This window comes from Lepidochelys kempii, chromosome 9 (assembly GCF_965140285.1).
Source record: "Lepidochelys kempii isolate rLepKem1 chromosome 9, rLepKem1.hap1, whole genome shotgun sequence".
NCBI lineage: Eukaryota > Metazoa > Chordata > Testudines > Cheloniidae > Lepidochelys > Lepidochelys kempii.
In genome coordinates, this window is record NC_136388.1 from 91,807,682 (window position 1) to 91,831,736 (window position 24,055).

Consider the following 24,055-nt stretch of genomic DNA (forward strand, 5'->3'; position numbering starts at 1 on the left):
TTCAAGCTAAACTCCACCCTTCCTATAACTAAAAACCCCCACCAGAATACATTCACAAATATAGTCCTATAGTCTGGCAGAATAGGAAGAGCACCCAGTCCACGAAATTCACACATTTTCCAGTGGTCTGAGTGACATTAAACTTATTTTTAAAGTGTACATCCCATTATACCCCAAATGATCTTGTTGATTCAAAGACTCAACATAAGGATATCTGCTTCTTCCTATATATGAGGAAAGAATAAATAGTTCAGAACTGCAGGAGATATATCCTCCACTTCATTTCCACAGCAGAATGGATTCAGTGAATCTGGCATATTATGCTGGATCAACTAACTTTAACCGAAAGGTAGTTACGAGGACTGTGCAGAAACTATGACTATTCCATACCCACTCACCATAACTAAATGTTACGACAGCTACCTCTCTAGTTCAGAAGCCCACATACAGCACCACAATCTTGTAATATTCCAGCTCAAGCTATTTTTTTTTCTTTCTTTAAACACTGTGGCTGTGGGATGATGACTTCCGTGATTTTTACCTACATGACAGCCATAGCTTTCTCCTTTTCATTTTCCTCAAGTAAGATCTGTTCCTGTAAGTTTTTCACCATGCTCTGCAATCCTCCCCTCCTCCAGAAATGTCTCGACATTTGTCTTGTGCTATTGGCTCAAACTCTGCCCCTCTTGTAAACTTTATATTAGAAATTGTTGTGTATTAATAGTTCACACAAAGCATTTTCACATCAACGGAACACTAAATCACTCATATTTCTCTTTCTTCACATACCGCAGGAACATTATTCTAAATGTTGCAAAATACAGTGACAAGCCACCTGATCAAAAAAAAAGCTTTGAAGGAGATAATTTTATTAATTCTTTCAACTTACCATTGCAAACCTATGTCCAAAACTTATCCACTCTTTTTCTATAAGAGCTTCAAATCCTTTGATAGTCCTGTAATAGCTGTCCAACATGAGCATGGCTAAAGATGTGAGCTGGGCTGTACGATCCCAGCCGTCACTGCAGTGTACAACAACTGATGTTTTACCAGATTCAATTTTATCAGCAATTCTTACTGCTCCAGCAAGAAGAATCTTTTAAAAAAAAGAAAGTAGCATGTTAAAATGTCACATCAAGCCAACCTCTTGTAGTAAAGTAGCAATTAGTCCTAGAATGCTATATTTTAAAATTAGAATTCAAACCCAATTATGTGTCCAAAATTACTGTAAATTAACATTAGAATCTCCTGAAAATCTGTTCATAAAGAAAACACTCAGATATACTGTAGACTATTCAGTAGAAAGATTACTCAAAAGACTACAGAATAAGATCAATCCTTTTAATAAATTCAGGTATCCCGCAAACTATTATCATCTTTCTTCCTCAGCATTCAGTTTTCAAACAGTATGTACAGGGGGGGAGTGCAGCTAATCAAACCCTATAGCAGATTATTGGGAAGCCCAGACAAGAAAAGGGGTGTGCTTGCTTGCTGATCACTTGCCCTGATTTGTTGGTGCATGGAGTATACATGATGTTCATATAGGGAACGGGTCTTTATTTCTACTAGTAATAACTTGGATCAGAAGTCAGAGTGGCACAAGACGGTAGCAACTCATAAGAGCATTACACTTATTTTTTTCCAATGAAACTCCTTCTATTGATTTCCTCAGTCATGTTTGGCAGCTCTTCAGTTGTTTAACTTGGAGTATTCTCTCCGGCACAGATGTGTCCACAACATGATTCCTGATAGCACTGACAACTACGTGAGAAGCAGCTAGAACTAGGGCCGTTGGAAGGGCTCCGGACTTCGGATTCTGACCTCAGCAAAGCCAACTCTGACGTCAGTAAAGACAATCTAATGAGACATTTGAGATCTCTCTCTTCCAAGGCATGCAAAGACACTTCCAAAGCTGGAAAGCCTGCATCCACTGGAGCAACTTTGCTTTCACAGGACACAATCTTGAAAGCCATTCAGGCTTCTGAGACAAAGCTACACAGATTTTGTTCTTTTATGGTTAAACTGAAGGATGCAAGGATGTAACTACTGTAGGTCAATGTTAAAGATTGAGTTAGTAAATTAAAAGGCGTGCAATTTGATCTGGTTAGTCCTAAAGCTCTCACATGTTTATTAAGTCACAGACAATGCATTACTGCACTGAAAAATTATAAATATTACAAAAAGTCATCTTATGTTGTTGGATCTTCCTTCCTTCCCTCCTTCCTTCCTTAGAGGTTTTTAAGGTCAGGCTTGACAAAGCCCTGGCTGGGATGATTTAACTGGGAATTGGTCCTGCTTTGAGCAGGGGGTTAGACTAGATGACCTTCTGGGGTCCCTTCCAACCCTGATATTCTATGATTCTATGATCTTTGAAAAGGAATGAAAAAAGACAATTCATGTGACATAAGTATAGCAGCACTCTATGTCCTAGAAAGATCACTGAGAGTGGTACTCATGCCAGTCAAGCATTACTGCAGAAAGAGTAGATGCAGGCAGTGAATAGAAAATGGGAGAAGGAACAAAAGCTAGGTAGTATTAGTTTAGCAACATCTTGTGGAATGAGGTGGGGCATTTTATTCCACTTTGGACAAATGGTTCATTTGTAAAAATTTTAAAGAAACTAAATTTTATTTTTTCCATAAAATAATTTATTGTCAAGGTTCCTTCCCCACTCTGAACTCTAGGGTACAGATGTGGGGACCTGCATGAAAACCTCCTAAGCTTACTTTTACAGGCATAGGTTAAAACTTCCCCAAGGTACAAACTATTTTACCCTTTGCCCTTGGACTTCCACTGCCACCACCAAACGTTTATCTGGGTTTATTTTATTAGGAAAGTGTTGTTTGGAAACGTCTTTCCCCCCAAAATCCTCCCAACCCTTGCACCCCACTTCCTGGGGAAGGTTTGATAAAAATCTTCACCAGTTTGCATAGGTGACCACAGACCCAAACCCTTGGATCTTAAGAACAATGGAAAAAAGCATTCAATTCTTGAAAAGAAGAATTTTAATAGAAGTAACAGTAAAAAAGAAGTAACAATAAAAAGAATCACCTCTGTAAAATCAGGATGGTAAATACCTTACAGAGTAATTAGATTCAAAACATAGAGAATCCCTCTAGGCAAAACCTTAAGTTACAAAAAGATACACAGACAGGAATATCCATTCTATTCAGCACAGCTTAATTTCTCAGCCATTTAAATAAATCATAATCTAACACATATCTAGCTAGATTACTTACTAAATTCTAAGGACTCCATTCCTGTTCTGTCCCCGGCAAAAGCATCACACAGACAGACTCTTTGTTTTGCCCTCCCCCCAGCTTTTGAAAGTATCTTGTCTCCTCATTGGTCATTTTGGTCAGGTGCCAGCGAGGTTATCCTAGCTTCTTAACCCTTTACAGGTGAGAGGATTTTTCCTCTGGCCAGGAGGGATTTTAAAGGGGTATACCCTTCCCTTTATATTTATGACATGTTAACTTCTCTTTCAGTATTTTTAACTTACCTATCATTGTGGTAGCTAAACACCACGAAGGGCTGGTCTACACTGAAAACTTACATTGGCATTGCTAGGTCTCCCAGAGGTATGAAAAAGCCACACCCCTAAGAGACACAGCTGTGCCGACCTAACCCTCAGTGTAGACAGGGCTAGGTCAAATGGAGAATTGTTCCACTGACCTAGCTACTGCCTCTCGGGGAGATGGATTAACTACAGAGATGGGAGAACCCCTTCGGTTGCTATAGTGAGGCCAGGTCTGCACTACAAACTTACACTGGTATAACTACATCACTCAGGGGTGTGAAAAATCCAGACCCCTGAGCAAGGTAGTTATACTGACCTAACTCATGGTGTAGACAACACTATGTTAAAGGGAGAGTTTTTCCTGTTGACATAGCTACCACCTCTTACAGAGGTGGATTAACCATGCCAACAGGAGAAGCTCTCCCATCCGCGTAGTAGCATCTTCACTAAAGTGCTACAGCAGCACAGCTGCACCAATACAGATTCACCACTTCAGTGCTATGTGTATAGACAAGCCCTTAGTGCCTACACTGAACTGCTGAAGCTATGCCACTGTAGCATTTTTAATGTAGACATAACCAAAAAGTCTTTTACAATTAAGCTGCAGTTTGAGCTAGCACCAAATAAGTTGAAAAATTCTGAGCATCATCCACAGACTGTACTCAGACAGAATTTTTTTTAAATAGAGATAAACATATGTCAGCCACTACCATCTTCATCAGTCTAAACATTCTCAGGGTACTATTCTAAACTTAACTACAAAATTGAGATTTCAGGGTCCAATCCTGCCATCCTATTCAAGCAGAGAGCTCCCACTGAAGTTAATCACATCTCAATCTCATTATCTGGTCTACAGCCAGTTCTTTTTTAAATGGACAGTCAAACTTAAGTATCAAATTCATAAATTTGGATGGAAAAAGGCTTCTGGATTGTGAATATTTACTAGTTTGATAGGAATGGAAGATTTTAAACTAAATAAGAAAGTTAAGTTCTTCCCAAAATAGCAAATATTTTATATTTTTGCTCCCTCTGCTGGCTCTTCTGTAGCAGTTAAACTGAATTACCAGAGCTAAGATTATATGAATAATTTTGTGCACAATCCAAAAATGCTTTGCATGAGTGACATTTGATTTGAAGTTGTATAAAGCAAATTCCACATTAAATGCCATTCCATCAATATTTACCACCAAAAAGAAGGGAAAATAGCAGAGAAATCATCCATTCTAAAAGCTTCTTAGAGGTTAATAAAACACTTAGTAAATTTAAACATGATATGGACTGACTTATTTTAATGCAGTGTTAAATAATAAAAGGAGACTGTAATCCATATGGTAACAGGGACCAATCCATCTTCCACTGAAGTCAGGCCCACTGAAATATACATGTCCACAAATGCTTCATTAATGGCATAGAATGGCAGGATGAGGAGGGCTGTGGTGTTTAAAAATGAAGTCCCGCTGGTAGTTGTCTAAGTGGAATTTGAATTTCCCATGGCACTTTTCCAAAAAGCAGGGATAATCCTGGTATCCCGGCCAACATTCACACTCTCATGAAAACTAAGTGCTGTCCAGAACTGAATGTGATCCTACATTATCAGGATTTAATTGACTACTTCCTAAAACCTACAGTATGAAATACATAATATGCAGTATGGCATATATTTATATTCTATCTGATCTGAAATACTGTGTTCTAAATAAAACTTGTAAAAAGGGTTACTTTTTAGGATTATCCTGACCAAAGACATGATAAACACAGAGAAAGGATTTCTAGTGTGGTATATTGAAATTCAAGCAAATACATTGCTTTAAAAAGCAAAAAGCATGCAATGTCTTTAACATCTATAGTCTCTTACCCTTATGTATTCCAACCAGTGCGTTGAATCCACATTGGACAACCACCGTGCCTCATCAATCGAAGGATAAACTATTTCTTTCAGCTTCCGCAATGATTCCCTCATCACATGTACGTTATGTATTTCCAAAAAGACCAGCTCAGCATTTGGGTAGGCACTTTCACTTTCATATCCTCCACCTTTTGCCTGTCATTTAAAATTTTAAAGAGTACAGGAGTTTCTGATAAGATCCTGAGGGTTATTTTTGCTTTCTAGGGAGTTTTAGAGGCGGTTATTTTAGAACAAATGAAAACACATTTTAAGAAAAATAAACACTGATGTTTAACTACTCCCAGAAGCAGGGCCGTCCCTAGACATTTTGGTGCCCCAGGCCTGTGAGGGGGGGAGGGACTGGCCCCAGGCCTCCGCAGGGGGGGCAGAAGCAGGCTTGGGGGGGCAGGGGTAAAACCACCCCCCAGCACGAGTCGGCAGAGCGGAGTGGATTGGGGCAGGGTCGCTGCACTTCCTCCACTTCCTCCCGCACTCACGGTGTGGTGGGAAGTGGAGTGACCTGGCCCCAGCCCTCTCTGCTCCCCTAGATCCCAGTCTTGGGACTTGGGGAGATGGGGGAACCACTCCCCAGCACTCACCAGCGGCGCAACTGGGAACCGGTGGAGCAGAGCAGGCTGGGGCTGGGTCACTCCACTTCCCACTGCCCGGTGAGTACAGGGCGTGCGCTACCCCTGCTGCAGTCCCCCGGGATGTAGCAGGGGTGGGGCTGGGGTGGAGCAAGGGTGGGAAGAGGCGGGGCGGAGGCTTTGGGAAAGAGGCAGAGCACGGGCTGGGGCTGCTTTCCTGGCTAGCTCAGCCGGCCGGGGATCAGGCTGGCCGCTGGAGCAGCACGCAGCATAGTTTGTGTATGGGCAAGGACGGCCCTGCCCAGATAAGGACGGCCCTGCCCAGAAGCTGGGAATGGACGACAGGGGATGGATCACTTGATGATTGCCTATTCTGTTCATTCCCTCTGAAGCACCTGGTTAGGGTTAATTTGGACTACTACGTTCCTTCCCCACCCCTATTTATTTTTAAGTACTCTATTTCAGTGCACAGTTACTTCGGTAATTGATGCCATATACATAAGAAATAAATCAGGGGACTCCATGTAGGCTTTTTCCCCTCTCCTCCCACCATAATCATTACCAGCACATCTCTACTTCCTACAGCTTTCTTCTATTTGCAAAACTGACTCAAACTGTAATAAACTCAATTGGCCCATGTCCAGGCCATTGAAGTACTTCTTCAGTAAATTACTATCTCGACAGAAGGATTCTTTTACAATACAGGACAAGGAGCTAGGAACCAATAAGTTCAAATCTTGGTTCTGACAACACTTGTGACTGCAATCAAGTCAATCTCTGCCTCAGTCTCCACCCAACTTTAAACTGGAGATAGCAATAATTCACAGGGCTGCTGCAAGAATTAGTTAACGCTGACAAAACGCTTTGATACTATCAAGGGGCTTACACATATATTACTTTATTATGAGAAGTGAACTTCTATGGAAAATATCAGAATAAAGTTTATTTCTCAGTACATGGGCAAAGTAATCTCCATTTTAACAAATGACAACCTACCTTGTTTGTATCAGCAACACTGTTTTGTCTGGCATCAAAGATGATAAGCTTGTGCGACTGAGCATTGGCATCCATTATTGTTTGTAAGTATTTTTCATCTTCTTTGCAACGTTTGTCATTCGGGCCTACCAGTGGCTGGCTGCAGCGCGTTATAGTTGCCTGGCTCTCGGGGTGAATCCAAGACAACACCTGCGTTTAAAAAAAAGTTAGTTTCAGGATAGTGCACCAGCATCAAATTGACAGTCCTTAGAGCAATTGGTCAGTCATAATAAGCCATGGTACAACTTCCCAGTGGGAGAGAGAATGTAAATTTCAGTAAGAATAATTCATACCACATACATTCAAAAGTGGGATGATGAGAAAATAGCAGATTAATAGCATGGCTGTAAAAGACATGGTATCACTGTTCCCAAATTTAGTTAGATTGAAACGTGAAGTAGTTCTAAACAACGATGACTTTATTCTCCGTAGCATTCAGAAACAGCCTTAACTTTTACTTTCTACATACTTTCTACGGGCTTAAATACAGTAAGAGGGTTTTGTGGTGGGGAGAACGGGAAGCTACGTCTGTATGGAGGTCTATGCAGTCAAGCATGAACATATCTCATTCCTTCCTGCCCCAGGCAGGAACTACTGCAAGATGACATCACATTAAAATTCCTCACTTTCTTTCTCCCTCCTGGGGTTGTCATTTCTTTTCTAAAGTTTACCCTCCCCATGTATAATATGGCTGCATTTACAGCCCTCTATATGAGCAGCTGAGTAGGATAATCTCTACCAAGAACACATTGCCATTCTCAGGAAGCTCACAATGTGGTGTCAGAATGATACCACACACGTTCCATCTCACCCCCAAACCTCACTCACCATGGGAGCAAGGGGGAGCACAACCGGACACTTTCAGTTCCCCACTAGCGTCGGACGCTATCTTTGAACTAAAGATCAGTACACAGCAGTAAGCCACTGGACAATTGCACTAACCCTGTGATAACTATCTTCATTAATTTTTTAAAAATTTCCTCCAGCTCCAAAGCCAGTAAGTGTATTTCTATACATTTATACTCGCCCTCTCTCGTAGAAGGGAGCTGGATAGCTGTCTCAGAAGCCTTTAAAAACCCTAAGGGCATCTCTTATAAGATGCATTACAAATACATTTCTTCTTCAGGAAGCTATATTACAAATACAGAGAGAATTCATAATGAATATTAGAGGCCTTACTTACTGGAATTCTGCCTTTTGCTCTAAATGCTGCCACTTTTGAGAGGTCATCATCTTTCACACTGGTTGGCACAACAAAGATAGTAGGATATGTATCACAAAGTTCATAGGTGCTGTTAACTTTGGATATTTTCCAACTCTCATTAGGTAAACCCTGTGCAGAGGCAAAACATTTATCCAATGTTTTAAAAAAGTTAGATCTTTACATGTGTGTGTTGTATAGTGACTCCAAAAAAGAACGATCCATTACATGTTTTTTTTAAAAAAACCATACCCACATTGTTCTGCACAGTGTTTCAAAGGTTATGTGAGCAGAAGCATTTCTCAATATTTTGGTTAAAGATATGGGGCAGTATGAAGCCCCAAAGCCTATAGATAATTTAAAAAGCAACAGTGATTTGGATGGGTTTGCACTAAAGTAAAAAATGGGCCTATAGTGAAATAGAAAGAAATTATTTTACACCAGGAAATTGATGGATTAAGGAGACCAAACTAAAATTATTCCTCTGTGTAACTGCTGGTCATATTTGTTTTTAAATGAGCAGACTACCTTTTCAGAACTGGTGCTTAAAATTAAGTCTCCAAATACGGATTTAGGTCCTTATATAACTGCCAAGAGACTTCCTCACCTATAATCCCAATTGATTTCAATGGGATTTGTGGGCGCCTAACACTACTGAAAATCAGGTGACTTGCATTTAGATGTCTAAATGTGGATTTAAGAGAGTAAGTTTAGTTACTCAGGTTTGCAAATTGTCTGTGAACATTTCTAAAAAAAGGTAAATTAGGTTCAGAAGGCTACCAAAACAAAATGAAAAGGGGATTACTTGTATAACCTACCTGCCGCTTATATTCTGCCATTGGATCATAAACTTTCCAACCATTAACAGAAAATTTTTCTTTATAGCTGAATGCAAAAAGTGGCTGAAAGCAACAATGTTAAAACACAAATTACTATGCAGTATTTAGCCATTTAGTAAACTAGAATTCCTGTAAACATGGTGAGCTCTGAAAATAAAAGCCACAAAAGCTGATTCAATTAGTTTCCAAAAGACAAAATCTTATATACAACATTTGTTTTACAGTAGTGCCTAGAGGCCCCAGTCAAGACTGGGCTTCACTGTACTAGTGATTGTTCAAACACAAAAGAAGAGACAGTTCCTTCCCCAAAGAGATTGTGTGTCTTGTCAATTCAGATAGCAAAGGAAACAGAAAGGTAAAATGACTAGCCCGTGGTCACACAGGTCAGCAGTAAGGCCATGAATAGAATTCAAGCCCCATCACTCTCAGTCCAGTACCCTACCCATTGGACGATACTGAAATTGTATACTAATATGATACTGAAATTGTATAGCTAAAGCTAAACAAGGCAACTTGTGCCTAGCTATTGTTATCTGGACATTGAATTCGGGAAAGCACTTTGGCCTGGATGCACAAGAGGAGTTAGGCATTCTGACGCTGAGCATCACAACGCCAAACTTTTAGGCCCCTAGAAAATCGCTGCAATTCACAAAGCCTGAGTTAGGCACTTAGGTTCCCTATACAATGAATGAGGAGAGAGATCCGCCTGAAAATATGTCTGCAATAAAAGACCCACAACATGAGCACGGCTGACCTGTGTCTGTTGACTTGGGCTCACGGGGCTTAGGCTGTGGGGCTAAAAATTGCATTGTAGACATTCAGGCTTGGACTGGAGACCAGGTTCTGAAACCCTGCAAGGGGAATGGGTTTCAGAACCTGGGCTCCAGCCCGAGTGTCTACACTGACATTTTTAGCCCTACAGCCCTAGCCTGCGAGCCCAAGTCAATTGTCCCGGTCTCTGAAACTTGGGGCATGGGGTGTTTTTTTTTATTGCCCTGTAAATAAACAGGCTGCAATTCACAAAAGCCAGCCCGGTTGGCAGGGAGCTACCTAAGCTAGCCAATGGGAGATGCCAAGTAGCGGTTGTGTGTCCCTCTCACCATGATATGTGCCTAAGTCCAGGCGGTAGAGAAGCACCTATCTCTGCTAGCAAGTCACAGCCAGGAATTCTCTTCAGAGTTTGCAAGAAGCCCTGGGGTTGGGAGGATGGGAACAACTGGGCTATGGAATATTCTGATGTGGGGCTCCTTCAGCCTCTCCTGTTGAAGCTGTTCCACTCTGGATAAATAATTAAAGAGTCACTGGAGCGGTAGGACTGGATCCTGGATCTCCCATCAAGCTATGGAGTCACTCACCCTTGTATGCACTCTCTTTCTCTGGCCAGAATGACTAATTATTTATCCAGAGTTAAACAGAAGAGACTGAGAAAAACCCACAGCCCAATGGTTAGAGCACTGCCCTGAAAAGTTGGCAGATCCCTGTTCCCATTCAGAAAGAGGGGGGACTTGAACCAGGAGTCTCCCACATCACAAGTGATCACTGGGCTAAAAGTTATGAGGGAGTTCCAATAATTCCCCACTCTCCAATTGTTTTGTCTGAACTCCCCTAAGGAGCCAAATCAGGTAGCTGTGCTCAGAGGGTACCTACTGGATCAGGTCTAACACAAGACTTAGGTGGTCGAACAACTATCTTCCCCAGTTTGTGAATGTCTGAGGTTTAGGTGAGAGATAAGCCACCTGCTGTCCAGAGGAAGGAAGCAGGGTGCATGCCCAGAGGCAGAAACATAGGTGCCTAGGGACTGAGTGAGATTAGGCACCTACAGGGTTCAGTGGGAGTTTTGTGCATCACAGTCCCCAAACTGGGCCTTAAGCACCAAACTCCTTTATCCTTCATTCTGAAATTCCCCAATTATTTATTATAGACAAATGCTTATAATGAAAGTCAACAAACCCTGAAACCAATAAAGTCACTGTTTTCACTGGTAGCAGCACCTGGCTCTCAGTTCTGTAAATTACTGAAATAAAGAAGTCAAGCCAGAGTAATCTGAATGCTTCATGATATCTAGAATCAACAAATTAATATATTTGTTATGCAGTATTTGCTTATTTCCCTACACTTCCAAGAAGAAGACAAACAGAGGCAGGCAGTCCTTTCCCCATTTTAGTACTTACCAGCCCATTAGAAAGAGGAAATGCTTGAGTTACGAGGTTTTCAAATATCTCCAGTCTGCTCTGTTCTTCCTGTTTATAGGCAAGCCGCAAGTTTCTCATATCCTGTCAGAAAATAAGTCAAACTCTCTTACACTTTGATAAATTAAAAAAAAAAAATAGATGCAGTTACAAAGCTGACTGAAACTAAGCACTGGCTACTGACATTAAGGCAAGTCACATTTTCTAACTCTCCTAGTCGTTAACAAAATTCTGTTCTAAAATGAGACTACTGGAAAAATCAGGAAGGTCTCAATATGCCACTGAAGTAGGCATTATACCCTAGAATTCACCAATGAGGTGAAACATTTCTTGCAAGTTTCCCATCCAAATTCCAACCAAACCCAGCATGCTTATGGGATCAGATAGAACAATAGCACAAGGCATTGTGGGTGCAGGTTCCCCTTAATACAAAAATGAAATTAATGCAATTAAACAGTAATAGATAGGCATCCACTGCATTTCCTAGGAATTCATTCTGTACCTTGCAAACAATTTCTATACCACAGGAGTTGTCTCCATGGCTCTGCACTCCAATCTTTTCAACTCTACTTATTACTCCAAGGGGAACATCAAGAACAAAATGTGGATCCTGAAATTCGGATTAAAAAAATAAGATAAAAACATTTTTAATTGCCTTGGGAAGTATATGTAATCTAGTATAATTCATGTCAAATTGTGTGTTCTACTAGTCTTTTTATAGTTCCTTTTGAATTGATTGCTGTGGAACTACTTTACATTTAATTTAAACTAAGTTTGTCACCTTCTGAAAATCTACTTCAGATTCTAGCTGGAAGAAATATGCACATAGATCTTAAAGTCTCACCCTCTCAACATTTTTGAAATACATTTTGAAGTCCGTCACTGTCAGTGTACCACTGACTGCTCCCATAAATGGACAGATATACATGACATCTTTAGCTGGAAAAAGACAGAAATGAAAGTTCCATTTTATTATTGTAGGCATTTGTGCTATAAGAAGCTCTTTATAGAAAACCAAAAATTGTATACAAGAAACCTCCTACAGTTCCAATGTACTAGAGATCTTTGAGACTTCTATATGAAACTATTTCAAAGCCACTATAACTGACCTTCTACTCTCAAATTTTGATTTGAAAGAAAAAGTCCTCTGCATTTTTAAAAAGGTATTTACAAAGAGAATGATCAAATTCTTCAGTTCTAAGCAATACGTGCTAAATCCCCACCATAAACCAGCCTAAGAGAATGGTGATGTGACATGAAGCATTACTCCTTATTGGAGCTATACTATACAGAATGTTTTTGTGGGGAGTCCATGAAATGGCATACAAATATTTTATGTAACATGAGAAATAGCCTTTTGCCTTTCTCCAAAGTTGCCAGTTTGTTGTATCTTATATTTAAGAAAACCAGAGTGGCTTGGAATAATAGCTATTTGTCCTGTCACCATCCATATGTGAGTTCTGTGCACATTTCATCGACTTCAAATCAGAATTCGAGGAGTCCCAAAGTCTTCATATTGCAAAAATACCAGGCTACACCATATCTCCCTTTTTCTGACAATCACAACAGCATTCTCTGCCCTTGTTGCACCTTACATTAGTCAGATGGGAAGGCTCATGTGGCAAGCAACAGTCATCCTGAAACTAATGCTCAAGTTAGCTGCTCAAGTAATGTGTCTGAGCAAAGATTATGTCCAAATCTGGGTTTTGCATACCTTTTTAAAAATAATTTCTACATTTCAGTAGAACAAACAGTGACAGTTTAGCAACCTGGTTTCACATAACTGTTCTACTTGCATCCAACAAAACACCCCAAGATCAAACTATGTTACTTCACAAAAACTAAAACCTAAGGCCTTCTATTTTGCACACTTAAACAGAGAGGATTTATATATAGCTATCAGATTTCCACAGATTATTTCAGGTTTTTGGAGCAGTTTGAAAAATCTGGCATTAAGACTGTATCCAATTAGAGCTCTTGATAGTAGAATGAGTGACTGTGTACCTTTTGCCACTACAGACTGGGTTACAATCTCCATTCTGGTAGTCAGTGATCTTTTTGTGGTCCCTACAAACTAATTCCACCACACAACTTTCCACAGCAGGTCATTTGACTGCAAAAGATCTAATTAAAATGGGACAGTCAACACCACATTTTCATTTTCTTTCCGGGCTAAATCCTGAAGTGCTTGAAACTCGGGAATGAATTTATGACCTATGGGGAAATTTTGAGCACAGATGCACCCTCCCCCCAACCTTGCTAATTTGTCTATGTCGATCAGCTGCTTGTTGAAATAAAATACCACACAGATCTGTTTACACTATGTTGAACTGATTTACTTATAGCATAGCGTTAGGGTTTGAATAACTAAGAAAATCCGTAGCAAATTTGATCATTCAAGGTAGAATTATAAACTACAAGAAGAAAGAACAAAACCAATACAGAAACCATTTGATTTTATCTTTATTCATAAAGTAATGATTTAATACTATAAATTCAAAACTACACATACCAATCGCTTTGATTGATTCTCCAGGGAAAAGTGGCGCCTCTTCCATCTGTGCCAGCTTGTTTCCATCCCTCAGTGCCTGGCAGAAATCCAAAACCATGAGTAAATCTCACATTCCATCTGCACACCATCGATACACTTTGCTGCAAAGTGCTTTTGCTAAGAGGTTATGGGAGCATGAGAATGTGTATCCTTTTTCCAAAGCACAACTGTGTTAAACAATGCTGCATTAGAAAACAGGGCTTGATATCGTAGGTAACAAAGTATTTATTATGCAGACATTTAAATATTAGTAACAAACCACTTACACGATTAATTTAACGTGCCAGCTACATATATAGTGCACAAAAACGTAAGCAATACCATTTGCCCAAAATTAGGCCAAAAAAATTAGGCTAATCTTTGTGTTTTTAGGTTATCATCTACTCAAGAAGATTTAGAAGTGTTTATTTAAAAGCATTTATATTCTTTATTTCTCGACACCTTATTAAAATAGCTAACATTTAATTATCAAAGAGAATAGTATGAGAAGTTTAATTATTTAGCATTAAATAAAATCAAATCACATTATATGTAAATATATATATATATATATATCAGACAGACAGACACATTCTACTATACCCTACTTGACAAGGTACCATTGTCGTAAGCACCACTTGGTCTGACGGAGATATTTTATAGAGATGATAGAACTAAGAATTCAGATTATAGCTTGATGTCACATTGTTTTCCAGAGAGTCTCAAAAGCCGGTCAATATAAATTCAGGGATTGATTTTAAAGCTAATGTTCAGGTGAATGGCTTCCTCCTTAAATACTGCAACAAGGGGCCTTTAGTTTTCTGCTGATGTTTGTAACGTTTTGAAGAAGATTTTAGTGGAGAACTTAAGGGTTTACAAAATTTTTAATGACCATATAAAGGAGCTGACAACACAGGATGTTTTGGTGAGAGTTTAGGATTTCCATTTTAAGTGTTTGGTGTAAAAGTTGGAATATTTTACATTAGAAGAGTATAAACAGTGAGCTAGTTTCATAGTATATAGAAACATATACAGATACTCATCCCTTGTAACAAATTTCTGACTTGCAAGCAAGGAAATAAGATTATCAGATATTTTATATTTTTAAACACAAACCTTTAACATTAAATTGTTTTCTTAGCATACATTCATATGGGCTTTTTGTTTTTAATTTTGTCTGAAACTAGCAGAATTTGGTATCTAAGCTCTATCATGGAACAGGGTGTAGTGTAGTAGTCAATGGAACTACTCAGGTGCTTGAAGGTAAGCACATGCTTAAGTGCTCTGCTAGACTGGGGTCCAAGTGCAGTGTTATAATTTATATTTCATGACCTCTTATACAGTCACAAAAGCGCTACCTAGGCAAATGGGGTTTCCTTCCTGCACCAGACAGAATATAATTCCTCCTTCATTGTCAGAAACATAACTTTTAATTTGAAAAATGACATCAAAGTAAAATATTTTTGAAAATCATTATGGTATGTGTAATTTAAAGATGTATTAATTTCATTAGGAAATGCCAGTCCTGACTGATCGTTATCAAATTATGTTTTAAAAATTCCTGACACATTTGTCTCTAAGAAAGAGCACTATATCTCAACCAAATGTAACACAGTGGTTGTTGAGTTCAGAAGCAAATAAGTTGCTTAAGCAAGAAGTTGCATAAATTGGAAGTACATAATTTACCTTAGGCCCAGATATATAATAATTTATGTACTCTTTATTAAAGAATTTATTTATCAATGCACGTGTCCAGTATAAAATAAAGAGTAGGAACAACATTTATATTTATATTTCCCGATATAACCAAACATTTTTAGACATACCAATATGTATAATGTTTTCTGTATAGTACACAGAAGACATCTTTTGAATGAAAGCAAAAATATCCTTATAATTTACTGTAAAGACACTTCACCTACTCAGTCCCACACAGGGTCACTTTTCTCTTGAAGTGCAGAAAATCTGCAGAAAATCTTAATGAATTAGGGGAGATGCATGCAGGTAAGACTAGGAATTTTTAACCAAATCTTTATAAGAACTTCAACACATTATTTCATACACAATCTGGTATGCCAAAAACCAAATTCTATTGTTTTAGCAGTTAAGCATTGTATTTTGCTTTTCATTTATCAGAAGTTCTACATTTTAAGAGGGGGCTTTCCTTTAAATTCTATTTAAAGTCAGAGTTCAACCACATTACTGTCCAAGTAGTTTTCTCACAGCTGATTGTCTAAAAACATTTAGAATCACAGTTTATTTTCAGCAGAAGCTTTCTCCCCCACCCTCACAAAGAATATATTCATAGCTAAGCTTTTGGGAGGTAATGTTGCCACCATTTTAGATTCTTATGCACGTTATTTGTTCAGAGCCTTAAAAACGTAGTATTAGAAAACAGGGTTTTTTATAGCTACCCATTAATATTATTAAATTAAGGTGCAATAAACTTTTAATAAACCCTGAATCCGAAGAAAAGAGCTTCAGAAGCAATGCATGTTGCCAAGTCCCTGATGGTCTTCATGATATCTCTGGCACTTCTCCCTTCTGGGGTTAAAAATTCTGCTTGTGGGAGAGGGCTGTTTCTAGTTTTTTGGGTGTAGTTTGTTTGTTTGTAATGATAGGAGTTTAGAGGTAATATTCTGAAATTCTCTATTGCTCCCCAGAACTTAACAATGGAGGATTTCTACATACTGTAGATGGGGCTATTATACAGTAATTTACTACACAGTTAATGAACAAACGAGGAGTAAAACTTGCCACCTGATCAGCTTCTGCTTCAGAATGATAGCCATTGTGTCCATCCTGAATCTCCTGCATTGCATGAGACAGCAGTAGGGCAAAAGAGGGGTAATAAGAAAAAAACATGCAGACAACAGGTGAAAGGACAGAATCACACTTTTTAAAGAGACAGTAGATACTTCAACATCAACTTATTTATTCAACACCTTCCACTCTTTGCATAAACTACTCACAGCTATTAGGCCCAGCTATGACACAATATGAAATGGAATATTTATTTGCAGTCTCACGAAAAGAGTCAGTGCAGGTATCAAAGAACACAAAGTATGTACTGTCTTTTTAAAACAAGCAACCTTATAGCAGAGAAAATGCAGAATATAAATTATGTATGCCACATGCTTAAAAATAGAAGAAATTGAGTATTGCTTGTTGTAGTAGTATAAAGGGAAAATTCATGCGTTTTTTATTGTAGAAAACAATTAAATATTTTCCATATCCATTAGTATTCAGATAATCTAAGGAACTGTTGTATTGTGTAGATCACATGTTTAAATGTTACTATCAAAAACATCTGTTAAAAATATACACAAATTACATCTATTAGCCAAAAGATTCACATCTCTATGTACTTACACTTGTTGTATCATATTGGGATCTCTTTTACTATATAAATTACATCATAAAAAGATCCCTGTGTGTTACAGGCAAGAACACAAAAGGTCATTGGGTCATATGCAAGTTTTTTGTTTTGTTTTTTACTACTTTCAGCCAAAATTATTCTTCAGTCTGATTCCAAAATTAACTGGAATGAAACCACCATCATCTTTCAAAGAGTTGGATTACATTCCAGATCAATCCCAATTCACAAATACAAAAACTTCTCGTTTAACAGATAACACTTCTTGTCTTAAATCTGAAAGAAAGACAGTTTATATCTGCTTTGATAAATATAATTTTAATCACTTCTATGAAACCCCCAAAAGAAAACAAATTAACAGAAGGGGTTACATTTGTAGAAAACATAGGTTCCATTGTTTTTACATCCTTCTAAAAAAATTTACAGTGCAACAGTCACCACTTTCAAATGACACAGGATTCCCAACATTTAGACCTTATTAAAGTGAATATAGTAGTTATTTAAAGCTTAGGCCAGAGAAATGGCTGAAGACTGTTTCTATATTTAAAATCCAAAGAAAGGTGGATGCTAGAATCCCAGGAAAAGGAAAAACTGGAAGAAAGGCAATTGAGCTCTAAACCGACAGATTACGGATGACAGAAAGTATGCACAGGCACTGAAGATGGTTTTTCATCCTTGAACATTTACTGATAAAGGTGAAAAACCAAAGAAAACAATCAAGTTTTATTATTTTAACATATTTTCTTGTGTTATTTCATTCCAATTTCTGATAGATTTGCCCTTGAAAATATTGATCTTTGTGTATTACAATTATTATACAAATCCAAGTAGCTTTCAGATGTGAAAATAATTGATTCATCTCAAACCAGGGGATCAGGCTTAACTGATTTTTTTAATAAATGCAAACCCTTGTTTGAATGACAGGGTTAAAATATTTAGAGAATAAAATCAGACTATTAACCCTCTCTTTTCTCAATTGATTAATGTTCCAAAGTGAAAGAGAAAGCTATGAATTTTTATATCATTAAACACTGGATAAAACCCAGCCTCTAAAATTATCATCAAAAAGATGTAGGTCATTGCATCTAACTTCAATCCCAACTTTCTATTTTGCTCAAGGGCTGTATCAATTAAGGTAAAACATGTATGAATGCAAACATGAATTGAAATCTTATTTAAATAGAATAAACAAAGACTTACTGTTTTTCCACAAACTACTACTGAAATTCTTTAGCATAGATAACACATTAAACTCACTAATACAGTGCTCTGTAGTCCAAACCATGTAAGCATCAGTCATGAGCATCCGTTTTGTCGGAGTTAATATAATAAAACTGAAGTTTGCACTGCACATTTGTAACATAACTTAAATATACGGCTCTCTCACACATTGGCTTTTACTGCTCATGAAAAGATTGCAATGGCAAACAAGCTGTTGAGCTGCATAGCAAAATGGTCTGATTGGTTCATAAAAAACATTAATGACATAAAAAAGAATACTAGGCACGCTAAGTTCTCAACACAGCACAAAAGACAAACAGGTAGGAGGCTGTTTTGCCAATAGCCAAATGTATTCTTACCCGTATATCAGGCCTCTTGTATACCTGTTAGTTAAAATACAAAATGTTATCCAACAAAATGTGCATTCAGATGTTGCTTTGTGACAGAGACGACATCAGGCAGCAGATCAGATTTTCAGAAGAGCTCAACTCCCACTCTGGTACTTAAATTAGTAGCAAGATTTTCAAAACTGCACAATACACAGCTGCTCCCTATGCATTCAACAAAGCGTGCTGAGCACTTTTAAAAATCTGGACACTTCATTTTAATGTCTACATGGGAGTCAAGCTCTTGAAATCAGGTCCTAAGCATCTTTTTATTCAGTGACAACATACTAGTGAAAAATTGAAGAATTTAGTAATCCTTTTGGATAGTATATAGTAAGCCCACAATAATAGCTATGACAAATGATGGCCCTACATTTCTGAGTCAAACACCGGAGTGTAGTTAGCTCTAACTTTTCCCTAACTTACTTCCAAAACTTTCTAGGCAGCCATTATTATCTAAGTGCTTTCCACTAATGCCACCTCATTCAAGGCCACCACGTTATTACTAAGTTTTCAGTCAGGTGAGATTTACATAAGAAACTATGAATTTAGAGAGTTAGATTGCCCCCAAAACCAAGTATGCTGCTTGTGTATGGCACATTAGTACAAGTCTAACAAGAAAAAGCAAGCTCAACATGCTTCAAATTCCACATTCCCCTTTGCAGCACAATATGTTCCCTCCTGACCTTTGTATTTTTGCAAAAGCTTTGTGGTGGAGTGAAACTCCCACCATGGAACACAGAGGAGAGGGAGCCATGATACTCAGAATTTTTTAACAACTGTATGTGTTGCTTTTGTGTATATGGATTCAGGGACATACCAACAGACATTTTAAGAAACAAAAAATAGATAATCATTCAATCTGAAGTGCACAAGCTGATGGGGAGCCATCTGAAAGCCAAGAAAACTGATGAGGAGTACTTGTGGCACCTTAGAGACTAACCAATTTATCTGAGCATAAGCTTTCGTGAGCTACAGCTCACTTCATTGGATGCATACTGTGGAAAGTGTAGAAGATCTTTTTATATACACAAAGCATGAAAAAATACCTCCCTCCACCCCACTCTCCTGCTGGTAATAGCTTATCTAGAGTGATCACTCTCCTTACAATGTGTATGATAATCAAGGTGGGCCATTTCCAGCACAAATCCAGGGTTTAATAGGAACATCTGAGGGGGGGGGGGTAGGAAAAAACAAGGGGAAATAGGTTACCTTGCATAATGACTTAGCCACTCCCAGTCTCTATTCAAGCCTAAGTTAATTGTATCCAATTTGCAAATGAATTCCAATTCAGCAGTTTCTCGCTGGAGTCTGGATTTGAAGTTTTTTTGTTGTAATATCGCAACTTTCATGTCTGTAATTGCGTGACCAGAGAGATTGAAGTGTTCTCCGACTGGTTTATGAATGTTATAATTCTTGACATCTGATTTGTGTCCATTTATTCTTTTACGTAGAGACTGTCCAGTTTGACCAATGTACATGGCAGAGGGGCATTGCTGGCACATGCTGGCATATATCACATTGGTGGATGCGCAGGTGAACAAGCCTCTGATAGTGTGGCTGATGTTATTAGGCCCTGTGATGGTGTCCGCTGAATAGATATGTGGGCACAGTTGGCAACGGGCTTTGTTGCAAGGATAGGTTCCTGGGTTAGTGGTTCTGTTGTGTGGCATGTGGTTGCTGGTGAGTATTTGCTTCAGGTTGGGGGGCTGTCTGTAGGCAAGGACTGGCCTGTCTCCCAAGATTTGTGAGAGTGTTGGGTCATCCTTCAGGATAGGTTGTAGATCCTTAATAATGCGTTGGAGGGGTTTTAGTTGGGGGCTGAAGGTGACAGCTAGTGGCCGTTCTGTTATTTTCTTTGTTAGGCCTGTCCTGTAGTAGGTGACTTCTGGGAACTCTTCTGGCTCTATCAATCTGTTTCTTCACTTCCACAGGTGGGTATTGTAGTTGTAAGAATGCTTGTATGCATCCGATGAAGTGAGCTGTAGCTCACGAAAGCTTATGCTCAAATAAATTGGTTAATCTCTAAGGTGGCACAAGTACTCCTTTTCCTTTTGCGAATACAGACTAACACGGCTGTTACTCTGAAACCTGTCAAGAAAACTGATGTTATGTATTCAAATCTGCCTGTCTAGCTAAAGAGGTAGGCAGTTTCCAAGGGTACAGCACTTTAAAATAGCCCAGACCAGAGTGACCAAGTCACAGATAATCGTGGTGAGGTCTGCATCAGAGTGACTCAGAAGTTTTAGCTAGGGCAGAATGCATTTTGCAGCATCCTGTTACCTATGAATTCAGCAATGAGCAAAGAGACTCCTGAGTGTGCATATTGACAAGACCAAGGGTGGAATAGCCCCTCAAGGAAGGATACAATAATAATCCTCCCCCACCCCATCATTACACTTATTCCTAGATATGCTTTCACTACAACTTCGCCTCTGATTTTTTTGGGCTGAACTTAAGCCAGCTAGTTAGCTTTCACCCACGGCTAAGTAGGCCAGACACTGGGAAAGCAAGCAGACTAAAAGATGTAGATTCAATCAAAAAGGGGAATTGTTGCCCCTAGTGATCTCACACACATGTTGAGCAGAAGGAATGACAGAAGAGAACCTTCGTATTGAGACCGTGATGCAAGAACCCTCAGGAAGAGCAAGAATTATAAGCCACTAGACTCTACCCATTAGACCTGAACATGAACAGTTTAAGCTATCGCATTCATTCCCACAGATGACTCAACAGCACCTCCTGATCAACCAGGTCTAGCAATTGCTTGCTTTTGTAATGAAGGCAAGTTGTATTCTGAGCAATCCACATCGACAATGGCCCCAAACTGTATATTTTTAAACTAATCATGAAGAGCAAGTATCCATCTCAAAGCTTCTTCTGAACTTTAATTAGCAAGACTGAATGAAATTCAGAAAGGAGTATATTTGCTCTCTCTTGCTCACAGTTTTATTCAGCCTTGAAGACAGAAGTTCTGTAACAGTGCACTGCAATTCAGGACTATATTCCTGCTTTAAGTCTCAGTTTTTGTACTAGAAATTTAAATCAAAAAACTTAGGGGCACATTTTCAAAACTGCCTTTACATTTGTATAATCAAAAATCTGCTCACAAATTGGGAAGACAGACTAAGTACCCAATTTGCGCACGCAAACAACTCTGAACACAAATTTAGAAGTCAGCTACCTATATGGTTTCTTTGATGTGTTACGTTCTTTAAATGCCAATCAAGATTTTAAAAGGCACTGAATGCAGTGTGGTTCAATGGAGAGGGTACCAGTCTGCGAGTCTAGAAACTGGCTTTCCTTTGCTGACTGGGTGACCTTGTGAAAGTCTTTTAGCCATTCTACACCGCAGCTTCCTCATCTGTAAGAGGAGGCTAATGAGGTTCACCCACCTTCAAAAAGCACTGTGATATCAACAGATGGAAAGCTTTATAGGCACTATTATATTATAATCATATGGATTCTCTTTTGTTTGCCATTTACTCATCTATAACAACTTTTTCATTTAATATGTTGGCCAGTTTTACACGGACATTCTAGCTGATCAACTTGAAAGATTACTTCACAACCATTACAATCTATTGTGTAAATATGGTAAGTTAAATTTATTGGATAAATGCACAAGTCAATACATATTCTATTGCCTAAACTTAATTAACTTTGTATTAGTTAAAAGGTACCGTGTCCATTTTCAAAATGAGAAATGCTAATGCAGATGCATATCAAAATTGTGATGAAAAGTGTGTGAGGTATCTCTGGATACTTTACTTGGATCATAGGAGGAAGCAAGCATGGCGACCTCATCCTTAAAGAAAGCCATACAAAAATTAGTGCTATTTGGCATGATTTACCCAAGACCAGAATAGGAAGGTTGCAATTAAAGACTCAGATGCTTTGACAACTGTGTGGAGAAGTTTGCACAGCATCTGCCCATGTTGCTCTTGATTTTAGTTGCTGCTATACAAAGTTTCTCACTTACACATACATTAAATTCACCCACTTTAAAAACAAATTGTGACATTTAAAACATATTGTGTATGCAGTAGTCAACTGATTTTCCGGAAATACGTAAAACCTTGGATATTCCATGGCAATCAGGAGGCAATAGGACAGTAGAACTAAGTATCTGAAAGAGAGGTTATAATGCAAAGGAGGCCCTTTTCCAAAGCAGCACTTGGAAAACACCATATAGTAGCTTCTTAGCTTTTAAAAAAAATATGCATTATTATTTAGGATAGGTAAATAAAATTTTATGATTAGAAACTCTGCAATGTGATTTGCAAATGTGGGAGTTTAGTTCATTCTATCCTGTCATAGACATGTAATGTTAAATACAATTTATAAACAAGGGGGATTTTGAGCATAGAAAGGTTTAATTTTTTTTTATTTGTAACAGACAGAGAATGAGATGGATTTAAATGCTGCTCATTAGGCCTCAAAATATTTCTCCCTTTTAAGTAATGTGCAAGATCAGTCTGGAATAGAGAACCAGACTATTTAGATTAAAAAACTGGTTCTCCTCTGGAGGAATGCATAATAACTCAAATGGTGAATTGAACACTAAACTCGCAGACTTGGATTCTGCTAAAATGAAGTCCTTGATCTACAGGGCAAATACAACAGACAGTTGTAATGCAAGGTTTCCCACAATGCTTTATCAAAGACATCAGCCTTGACCCAGAGCGAGCATTTGCAATTCAGCTGCCAGAGTATAGAAGAGCTAAGCTTTTTCTGAGTACAAGTTGCTGACTGTGCCAACATAGTGACAAACTCTGTGAGGTGAAGTTTTAAATAGACTAAGATCAAATACAGTTAGTAACTTCATCTTCAAGCTCACGCTGAATTTGACCTGCAGTCACAGAAGTTAAGGAAATATGCTGTTTGTACAGAGCATTCAAGGCCTTTTAAACCCAGAAAGCATTGGTAGACTATTTTAAACTCCAGTTTAAAGCAAACAAGATAAAATCTTTATTTAGACACTTTGCATCCAGAACACACAATTTTGTTTTAATTCCAGGGAAGAAAGAGAATATAAAGCACATGGAAGACCTGAACTTAACAGCAACTTTGGACTTTTATGGGGACTGGAAACAGAGATAACACTTGTGTCAATTTGCAGTGCAAGAGAGATTTAATACACACTGCTCCTGATAATACTTAGTCCTGCCAGGAGCACAGGGGACTGAACTATATAACCTCTTGAGGTCTCTTCCAGTCCTATGATTCTATGTAGGGAAACAGAAGAGAGCATGAAAAGGGAGGGAGGAAAAAACCCAAAGATTC

The 24,055-nt window shown here is 38.5% G+C and overlaps 1 protein-coding gene across 9 annotated transcripts in view; it reads right to left on the reverse strand.

The window, feature by feature from the left end:
- The window catches only part of MTMR1 (myotubularin related protein 1), a 52,887-nt gene that overhangs the window by 24,394 nt on the left and 4,438 nt on the right, over positions 1-24,055 (reverse strand). For 2 of the 9 annotated variants that reach the window (XM_073358350.2, XM_073358358.1), the window contains exons 3-13: positions 18,743-18,766; positions 16,544-16,597; positions 13,769-13,844; positions 12,101-12,195; positions 11,759-11,866; positions 11,239-11,340; positions 9,047-9,130; positions 8,211-8,360; positions 6,989-7,177; positions 5,376-5,561; positions 890-1,096 (exon numbers count right to left, since the gene is read on the reverse strand). In XM_073358350.2, coding sequence (XP_073214451.1) covers positions 890-1,096; positions 5,376-5,561; positions 6,989-7,177; positions 8,211-8,360; positions 9,047-9,130; positions 11,239-11,340; positions 11,759-11,866; positions 12,101-12,195; positions 13,769-13,844; positions 16,544-16,597; positions 18,743-18,766 — 1,275 coding nt within the window. Of the gene's footprint in view, positions 1-889; positions 1,097-5,375; positions 5,562-6,988; positions 7,178-8,210; positions 8,361-9,046; positions 9,131-11,238; positions 11,341-11,758; positions 11,867-12,100; positions 12,196-13,768; positions 13,975-16,543; positions 16,598-18,742; positions 18,767-24,055 lie in introns of those variants that run through there. The other 7 variants (XM_073358351.2, XM_073358354.2, XM_073358352.2 and 4 more) reach the window with 7 other exon arrangements.